Source organism: Lutra lutra, chromosome 9 (assembly GCF_902655055.1).
Source record: "Lutra lutra chromosome 9, mLutLut1.2, whole genome shotgun sequence".
NCBI lineage: Eukaryota > Metazoa > Chordata > Mammalia > Carnivora > Mustelidae > Lutra > Lutra lutra.
The window spans coordinates 28312328-28323220 of NC_062286.1; the positions used below are offsets into that span (position 1 = coordinate 28312328).

General features: G+C 35.7%; 1 protein-coding gene across 1 annotated transcript in view; it reads right to left on the bottom strand.

Moving 5' to 3' along the window:
- LOC125109785 (40S ribosomal protein SA-like) overlaps positions 1 to 10131 on the bottom strand; it is a 134732-nt gene extending 124601 nt beyond the window's left edge. The window contains exon 1 of the mRNA XM_047746934.1: positions 10086 to 10131. Within this exon, the coding sequence (XP_047602890.1) occupies positions 10086 to 10131 (46 nt within the window). The remainder of the gene's footprint in view (positions 1 to 10085) is intronic.
- Between the last annotated feature and the right edge of the window lie 762 nt (positions 10132 to 10893).

Here is a 10893-nt window from a genome sequence, read left to right on the forward strand (position 1 = left end):
TCTTAGTTCTCTTATCAAATATTACTTAACTGTATATGTAGGGATTTATTTCTGAGGTATCTGTTATATTGATCTGTATGTCTGTTTTTATGCCAGTACAATACAGTTTTAATTACTATGGCTTTGTAATATAGTCGGACCACATGAAGTGTGATATTTCTGGCTTTGTCTTTCCTTCTCAGGATTGCTTTGGCTATTTACTTTTGTATGTGTGTGTGTGTGATTCTGTACAAACTTTAGGATGCTTCCCCCCCCCATTTCTGTAAAGAATGCCATTGGAATTTTGACAGATTGCATTGAACCTATAGATAGCTTTGACTAGTATGGACATTTTAATAATAATCCTTCTGATCCATGAACACAGTTATCTTTTCATTTGTTTCTTCATCAATTTCTTTCATGAAAGCCTTGAAGTTTTTATTGTAAAGATCTCGCATTATTTTGGCTAAATTTATTCCTACATATTTTACCATTTTTGATGCTATTAAGGATTGGATAGTTTCCTTTATTTATTTTTTAGATATTTTGTGATTACTGCTTATAGAAACACAGCTGGTTTCTGTATGCTGATTTTATATCCTCCAACTTTACTGAACTTGCTGATGAGTTCCAAATATGTTTTTTGGGGGGGGGTGGGTTGAATCTTTAGGATTTTTTTAAATATGTAAGATCATATTATTTGTAAATAATAACAATTTTGTGTCTTCCTTTCTGATTTGGATGTCTTTTATTTCTTTGTCTTGCCTCTTCTGTCTAGACCTTCCAGTACTACATTGAATAAGAGTGGTGCCTGCTAGTCTTTAAAATGTTAAGATCTTTAATATCCTGTTGCTATATCTTGAAGAGTTTACATAGTTTTCCTCAGAAATAAGCTCTCAGTAGTCTGTATTCAGCATAACAGATTAGTTTTATTTAGACTCTTTTTTTATTCTTCTATTTTTCTAAGAGATATCAGTAATATTATACACCACTTTTTGAATTGTTTTTTTCATAGAACATACATAATTTTTGGTGTGTGTGGTCACAGCATTAAGAAACCAGTTTACATCAGGGAAATCACAGACCTTAACACTCTAGATCAATATAAATGTTTCACCTCACTTACAGACAAATGAGTTATAGTATGTGTCACACTCAGACCAGAATAAGATTAAGGAAATTATCTATTAATGTTGTCCCTTGAGTTTGGCTTAGATTGGACATGTGCAATTTCAATCATTTCTCCATTCGTTCAGTATTTTTTGAGTATTGATTGTGTGCCAGGAAAACTACTAAGCACTGGGTATAAGCTAATGATCATACAAAGTCCTTCTAACTCCATGGAGACTAAATTAATTAATTAATTAATTAATTAATTAATTTTAAAATTATGGTGAGGATGGAGGTAAAAAATAATAAAAGTTTGGGAGAGATGGATCTACTTTATAAAGGGTGGTTAAGTAAGCCACGTGAGAAACATAAAACTCATAGTAGGTATAGGATAAAACTGTTAAATGACCCTAGACTCTGGGAAATACCACAATTTGGGTATACTGAGGTTCAGAGAAATCAAGACTTTTTGTTTCTAGTTCAGAGAAATCTAGAAATTTCCCCAAAGTCCTCAGTCTAGTAAGTGGTAGAGGCTGAATGTCTCCAATTGCCACACAGCATTGTAATACTGAGTAACACCCACTCAGAAATTCTTGAAGAGCTAAGAACTCTTGACTAGGAAACCCAGAAAGAATAGGGAAGTAGCCATATGAGAATGGTAACCCTTCATCTGTTTGGTTTATGAAAATGGTTATGTGTTGACAGTTTCAAATAAAAGGAAGCTAGAAATATGGGTAACAAAACCACATAGTCTTGGGAGTCAGGAAAATAAGGAATTGAAAGCCGAATTGCCATTTACTGGTTGTGCAGTCTTAGGCTCAGTGAATAACTTAGTGACCAACTTCATTTTCAAGTGGGGACAACAGTTACCATATTGTTGTTAGGTTTAAATTAGGCAGTGTAAGTGAAAGCTACTGATATATTAGTGCTCAGTAATTGTAATTTCTTTTCCTACTGTAGCAGTGAATTTTGTGTTTTTACTTAGAATAATATCTAAATGTTAATTTTCCTTTGAGATGGTTTCTGAATTCTTTTCAAAGTCCTTCATTACACATATAATCAGCCTAAGAAAATGGATTCATAACTTGTGTTTGAGAGGAAAGAAAACCCCAGTGACTTCTTCCACATAAGATAGGCAAGAAATCACTTTAATTCAATTTAGAGTAAGGAATGAATTCAATTTGTTAAAATTGTTTATATTCTTTGAGGAAGTTGGATACAAATAAAATGAACCTAATAAGTCATTTGCTTCTATATGAGAATCACCTGAATCACATACAAGAAATTTTATAAATCATTTGACAAAGACAGCTAGGAAAACAAGTATAAATAATAATTTCAATACAATTTTTATATGTCAGTTATTTATTTTTACTACTGATATCGTCATGCTAGTCCCGAGACCTGTGTTCACATTTGCTAAAATATATTCTGTTTATATACACTACATTTGTATACATAGTATATTCTTTCTTTATATATAGATGTGTATGCATACTTAATGTGCACACATACATAAATGGATAGATGTATGCATGTATACATATACTGAATACAGATATGAAATACATAATACATACATGCATATTATGAATAATATAAGTATGGAAAAAGGTATAGAATTTTAAGTTAAAAGCCCTAGTTATGGGATAATGAGCCAGTCACTTAATCTTTGGAATCACACATTTTTCTTGTCTGATAATTAAGAATGATAATAATAGCTAAATTGGAGAGTATTAAAAGATGTCATACATGGGAAAATTAATTAAACTGAAAGACTACTTATGTATAGAGATGTTCACTACTTGTGTTCATTTTTAATGCATTGCAGCCATGGAAATTATTTTTTCAAGTGATAAAAAGCTCACTTAACCTGTACCCCTAGGGATAAAAATACCTTATATGTTTATTAAAAAAAATAAATTAAAAAAAAAAAAAAAGCTCACTTAAAACATTCAGGTTAGGAGCCCGTGTCTCTCTCCCTTTCTTTTCAATGCAAGAGCTGCTAACATAATAAAACTAACACCAACATTTTTCATTCAGTTTATTCCCCTTCATCTAAAAACCAATAAATAAATAAATAAGAATGAATGAATGAATGAATAAAAATTTTAAAGCCCTGAATTTCTTCCTACTATATTTCCTTTCATAATTAATGAGATTACTGGCTATCTAAAAGAGGGATAAGCAGCCTATTTTGTGGTAGTAGAGGGGAAAATCATCCCCGACGAATGAGAAGGGTGTTAAGATAAACTCGCAGTGGGCAGAGGACCTCTATGTTATGATTCCTGCCCATACTGTATCACAATTGCTAACACTTCCTGAGTGTTGACTGTGCAAACAGCTATGTTAAACATTTTCCACTGTGAAAGTCCTTTAAAGCTTACAGCAACCCTGGGAGATACTCACATTTTTTATATCCCATTGGTAAAAAAACTGATGCTTTATGAGTTGGAAGGCTCACAACTAGTAAAGGTCAGGCTTGGGCTTAATTACAATTCTTACACCCCTTAACCACTGTGGTAGTTAAGAAAAAAACAAAGTTCAAATGATGAAGTTAAATTCCACCCCCAGATTCAAACTGGCCCAGGTGCTGCATGATCTCACAAAGTTTGCTAGGAATCTGTATTCTATCTAAGCCATAACATGGTTTCTGCACCCTTTGTGGCTCCTGCAAGGTCTTAGTGACTTGATTTTGGCAGGTTGGCTTCCATGATCCACTGCACACTTTTCCCTAAATCATAGGTTTTTAAATAAGAAACAGAATAGTGAATATAATATTTTACCCTACTAAAAAAATAATCTCTTATTCTCTGGGGCAGGCTTTGTTATTTTCAAGCAAAGTATCAAAAGTAGTAGACAAACTAAATACTATGCCAGTGAAGAATCAATGAATTGCACTCAAGTCACTGGCAAAAACTTGGCTACAAAAGGCACATCATTGGGGCGCCTGGGTGGCTCAGTGGGTTAAAGCCTCTGCCTTCAGCCCAGGTCATGATCCCGGGGTCCTGGAATCGAGCCCCCCATTGGGCTCTCTGCTAATCAGGGAGCCTGCTTCCTCCTCTCTCTCTGCCTGCCTCCTCCTCTCTCTCTGCCTGCCTCTCTGCCTGCTTGTGATCTCTGTCTGTCAAATAAATAAATAAATAAATAAATAAATAAATAAATAAATAAAGGCACATCATTGTGGCGCCTGGGTGACTCAGTGGTTTAAAGCCTCTGCCCTCTGCTCAGGTCATGATCCCAGAGTCCTGTTGTGTGCACTCTTTTTCTTAAGCACTGTGTTTCTTAAGCACTGTGATAATGCTCATATAAATTATCTCATTTAATCACTACAATATACCAGACATATAGAACATTGGTGAGGCTATTGGGGTTCAAATTGCTTAAAACACTTGCTTAAGATCAAAGTGCTGACAAGTGGCAAAGCTTGACTTTGAACTTGTCTGTGACTTGTCTAGGGATTTCTTCTTCTTTCTTTCCTTTTTTCTTTCTTTCTTTTGCTTTGTTTATTCTTAGTGTAATATTGGGAAAGACTTATAAATCACCTTAGTTTTCAGTTAGAGTAGCACCATTTCTGTTTAATGCCTTATCACCCCTAATACCAAATAATAATAAAAGTAGTTACTCTTAACTGACTGTGCCTTAAATGCCAGGTATCCAGTTTGATTTTGATTAAAGAACTATCTTAGGAATATATGATAATTATTTTACCAAAAGGAAATGATATTCTTGAGATGACTAAAAATATTTATATTTAAAATGTACTCTGGTGAATCAAGGAATTACATATGCTTTTTCTTTTTGTTATAAAGTCTTCCTTAAAAAATAAAGGATAAAGCTGTAGCAAACATAAATCATTTGTAATAAATTTTCCTTAAGAATGAACAGGCTAATTACTAATAAATTTGTACTTTCTTTGTACAAATCTTATGTGAGGTGAATTAGAGATTGATAGATTCCATTTCTGGTGACAGCAATAGGAAACTGAGCTATGAAAAGGACCAAATCTGGTTACGGGTTAGAGCTTTACTCTCAATATACTGATCATCCTTTTCTCAAATGATGTTGGAGATGTTCTTCAGCTTTCTTGGAGATGAGAGGCCTGGAAACTTCTAGAAGAAGCTCCAGAAATGCCAGTTCATGGTCCAAGAGAAGGTAAGAGTACCACATGCATTGTCTATCATATCTGAGATTATGAGGATATTTTATCTTAAGATGTAGGGCTATGAATGCTGTATTTTATCTAATTTTTCATTACCCTCCTCTCCCACTCACCAGTAAATATCTTCTCAATACCTTGGTTATTATAAGAGCACATTTTTTTTTAAGAGCACGTTTTGATTTGTGTAATAGATATGGTATTAGAAAGGGTAATGAACTATTTTTACTGCTGAAGTAGGTCATCTTATCAGGATGGCTTCGTATATTACTTAAGGTATAGCAAGAGATCGTAGAGGTGCCCAATTAAAAGTGCTTCTAGCCCAATAAAAAGCAAAGTGGCATTAGCAGACGTTCCTTGACTCTGTTCTAAGCTTGAACTGCTCAGACTTTTGAACTTCAAGTTCTTTTAGATAGTATTCCTCTCTCAACTCCCTTAGCAAATGTTTGACGTCAGTGAAAGGTGTTCTAATTCATTTTTTCCTTCTGATGTTCCTTACAGAGTTCTTGGAGATAACTAGTATTAATCTTACTTTAGAGATGAAGAAAAACAAGACTCTAAGAATTTGGGTAACATATCCAAATGTAAACATTGGTCAGCTTAATTTTTTTATTTCATTTTATTTTTTTAAAGATTTTATTCATTTTATTTGACAGAGAGAGCTCACAAGTAGACAGAGAGGCAGGCAGAGAGGGGGAAGCAGGCTCCCCGCCGAGCAGAGAGCCTGATGCAGGGCTCCATCTCAGAATCCTGAGGTCAGAACCTGAGCCAAAGGCAGAGGCTCAACCTACTGAGCCACCCAGGTGCCCCTGGTAAGCTTTATTTTAAAGCCCAAGATCTAGGGGCGCCTGGGTGGCTCAGTGGGTTAAGCCGCTGCCTTCGGCTCAGGTCATGATCCCAGGTCCTGGGTTCGAGCCCCACATCGGGCCTTCTGCTCAGCAGGGAGCCTGCTTCCTCCTCTCTCTCTGCCTGCCTCTCTGCTTACTTGTGATTTCTCTCTGTCAAATAAATAAATAAAATCTTTAAAAAAATAAATAAATAAAGCCCAAGATCTTAGCCACTGCATTATATCCTATAGCAAGAAGTCTAAGAAGGTATTTGTGGGTCTTTTCTCAATGGGTTTTCATTACTCTAGTCATATAATGATGATAAGTCTTATATTTACTTTGCTCAAAAATTCTGATCAGGTAAAATACCACAAAGAGAGTAATATTTTAAATTAACCCATGCTGTAATTTACTTTCAATCAAATAACCCCACATTTATTGATTTTCTACTATGTAAGAGTCACTGATCTAAGCACAGCATGAATCAGCATGAATTTGATACTAAAAATAATGCAGAAAAGAAGTATTGCAGAATAGCTTCTGGGCTAAGTTCATGAACAGAGAGCCAATTTTAACTTTTCCTGGACCAACCTGAAAGTTTCAACCAAATTAAATACCTAAAATTACCAGACATCTAATTAAATAAGAAGGGGAGGCTTCTCTATCAGATGCAGTGAATAAATGGAATATATTTAAAAAGAATACATGATAACAGCCCCAATCTTTTCTTTACTTCATTGCTCATTCCTCACCCCAGGGTAGAAGATTATCATACTGAGAACATTGAGATACAGTTTGTATATCAAATGTTATTCATATATTTAGACCAGAAATATGCTGATCTAGGCCTCTGTGTCAGTTGTCTGGCTTTTTCCCATGAAGGAGGTCATGGGTAGATGGGTAACTGAGTTGTACATCAGAGCTTTTTCTGATAAAGCAAAGCACGTATTCAACAGGCACTTGCCTGACCCATACAGCTTTACCCACTTAGCTCCTGTCAGTTACAAAAGCACTAGCTATTCCCTGGTCTCTCCATTCTCAAGTCTGGCCAGTATTTACTGGCATATTTTTTTTTTTAAATTGCTAAGAGGAGGTGTGTTTCTTATGGATCCCACCACTTATCTGGCTCAAAGAAATACATTTAGCAATAATAAAAACTAAATCATAATTTTGACCAAGTTATGTTTTGAAGTACAGAACGACCTCTGCTACATTGCATATTGCACGACCCTATCTATTTTCTTAGTCTTGAATGATAGTTCAACCTAAAGTCACATCTAGGATGATGGTGAAAATTAATGGAAGGTATCTGATGTATTGTAAGCACACTGAAACCATAGTTACTGCTGTTTCTTTTTATTGCATTGGTTTTGCATCGTGCAGAGTGTACAAGACAAATGAATAATCCCAGGGAAGATTTTTGTCTAAAGAGACTGACATCTGTTTTTACCATTTTATCCCAATAAATGTCCTAAAATTATAGGGAGAACTTCAAGGAAAATTCTTGGGACTTTACGGTTTAAGATGACAAGATGAGGATATGTACCCCTTTTTCATCTCTGAACTTGGATGCTAAGATGTATATACAAATTCTTAAATCAGTCTAGGACACAGTATAACCACAGGCCCAATCTAAGAGGAAAGTTGTCAGATCAAGCTTAGACCAGGCATGCCTGCCGCTGCAGGTGCAGATAGGACTAGAAGAAACCGGAGAGTTCCAGACCATGGGCCACACCCTGATGGACCGAAACAACACCATTGTTAGCAACTATGACATCACGTATATAGGAATGATGAAAAGTCAAACCAAAGCACTCATGTTCCTTACCTTTCCCCCCTCCCCATCTCTGTCTCTCATACATACACACACACACACATACACACAGCATACAAAGAAAATAGAGCAAAACTGACATGGCAGTGAGAGGAAGGGCATGAAAAATAAGCTGACATTGCCCAGAAAAGAAGGTAAACAGAAAATAAAATGGCACAGAAATGAAGGTCCCTTTGAGATGTAAAAAGGAGACGACTACACAACTGAGTAAGTGGTGCCAGAGAGGACAAGACAAAAACAACAAAAGAGCTGAAAATGAGTAAGTTAAAAATGCATAAAATGAGAGATGTGGCCCCCACAGATATGAGGGTTAAAAAAAAACAGATATTTTAATTTATAATTGAGAAAACTGTTTAGAAATGGAGAAAACTTGAATCCAAGTTTGAAGGAAGGAATACAACTCTTCAGAACAATTGATACAGAATGATACATTTCAAGGTGTTTCCTGTTAAACTGTTATGATTTTGAAGATGTGTTTGTATGAGAAACAGACACAGAAAGAGAGAGAGAGAGACAGATCCTTGCATATCCAGGAAGAAATAAAAATAGGCGAATCTCAACATCTACACACAAAAACTCCATGCTGGAAGATGGGGAGCTAGAAAATCTGACCATAAAGTGAATAAAGAAAATGTTTAACTAGATACTCCACCAAAAAACACTTGTATCACTAAAAAAATTGTGAGAAAACTAGTCTAAGCCAGAAAACCAGTATCTCCTTCTTTTCTAGTTTTCTGGAAAACTTGGGCTGTTCTTATACTCTAAAGCATTTTGTTTAGGTATCATAGTTAATTGTGAACTTGACTTCCTTTTCCACACCTGAGCTCCCTTCTCAGGTTAACCTTATTCATGCTGACCCCTCTTGCTTATACTCAGATTGGACCCAAAGTCTGTCTGCTGAATTGATTCATTTTTGTGATTGCAGAAATCTGGCGCTCTAAAAAATTGCTGATAATTCAAGAAACCTGCCAAAACCTAGGCTTTTACAAAAAAGAAAACATGAAAAAAATCAATATTAAATTATATAAAAAAGAAATGTAATGTTACTAGCTAGCCAGGGTTTATTTTGTCCACTAACCAAGGCTACAGACCCATGGTAAACATTTTGACATGATCCTCTGGAGTTCTGTGACTTGCCTCCCTAAATAATTGCATTTCGTGAAAAATGAAACTTTGGGATAAACAAAAACATTTTTTTAAAAAGTTATTGAGATTGTGATTTTATGTGATAAAAAGTATTCTTTCATGTGTGAGCCTAAAAGGTGTGGAATAATGAAGCAGCCAGATAAGGCAGGAATTTATTCCAAGTTCTGGTTTAGGCATAGTTTGGACTGAGATGATGTTCCAGGGAGTCAGGCTGGGTTTTTTTTTTGTTTGTTTGTTTGTTTGTTTGTTTGTTTTAAAGAAATAAAGATTCTGACCAGCCTTCAGGACAGTTTCTCTCCACGCCAAGTGGCTAGTGCTAGTATCTGTAAGTCGTGACATTCACATAACTTTCCGCAGATAAGACTTCAGAAAAACTGAGAGAACCTTGAGTGTCTGTGAATGGTAAGTGGCAATATGAAGGAGAGAACATTAGCTCAAGTCCCTTCATCTACTTTCTAGGTTCGTGAGGTAAGGATTTTCAAGGGCTAGCTCTAAAGAGACAACAGGTCTTAGACCTGATCTAATTGTTCTCTCTATCCAATGGGACTATGATTTCACTATATACTATATAAACAGGCAATGGGAGGAGATAAAGAGAGAGACTGGAAGAAGAGCAAGGAAAAGAAGGAAGGAAGGTGGGACAGAAGGAGGAAAGAGAGAAAGGGAGAAGATATTTAGGATCCCAGTTGAGCATGTGCATTCTGACATGATCTTGCAAAGAGAGAATTAAATAAAAGATGCTGGAAACATCCAGTCACATTGGTATAGATGCCTAGGGCTGACTTCTGTGAATCAATTGTAAAATGTAGTCCTTGCAATTCATCTCCCTCAATTAATATTTATTGAGCAGCTCCTAAGGTACATGACACATGAAGAGATATGATTAACTTCCTGTTCTCTACCCGTCTCTCTAGAAAATGAAGCTAGTACAACCTTCAAAATACCTGCCTGAGGGGAAAAAATGAACTTGCTTTAACAACCTGAACAAACATTATTTCAAGAACTAATTTTCCACTTATCTGACTCTTACCTTCCATATTTTCAATATCCTGTGATGTCTTGTAGCGATTTAACATTGCAAGTCACTGAGTACAAACGGGCACCGTCGAGAGTGGGCTTTATGTCCATTTAATTGCTTTAATACTTTATATTTTAAAGTTCTCTCTAATGGCAATCAACTTAATTCAGGCAATGGAGCTATTTTTGCTCCAACTAACAAATTACAAATTTTAAATGACTTATTTTAGCTTTCCTAGTTGTTTGGGCTTCAAACTTTCTGATATTAATGCCTGTGTTAATAAGGACACCTGTTTTCTCAAAATTATATTGCATGCTTCACAGTAGCTTTCTTACCTATGCTGTTTATAAACAATATTCCTTCTGCAGGTTAGAAAAGAACAAGGTAAAGGAGTTTATCTAACAATTTTCTGACTGCCAGTTCTCGTGCTAAACATGCTGCATTCATAACTATATGTATACTCAGAACATACCTGTGGGGTGGGGTCAGTGTTCATGTACTCTTATTTTTTTTAATAATACCATTGACTGTTCTCTGTGCTGTACCTTTCATCCTCATGACTTACTCATTCCGTAACTGGAAGCCTGCACCTCCCACTTCCCCTCACCCATTTGCCCATATCCCCCATCTTCTTCCCCTTTGGCAACCATCAGTTTGTTCTCTGTACTTACGAGTCTGTTTCTGCTTTTCATTTGTTGGTTGTTTTGTTGTTTTTGATTGCACGTGTAAGTGAAATCATATGATATTTGTCCTTCTCTGTTTGACTTCTTTCACTTAGCATAACCCCCTTCAGGTCTTGTCATAAGTGGTAATATTTCAT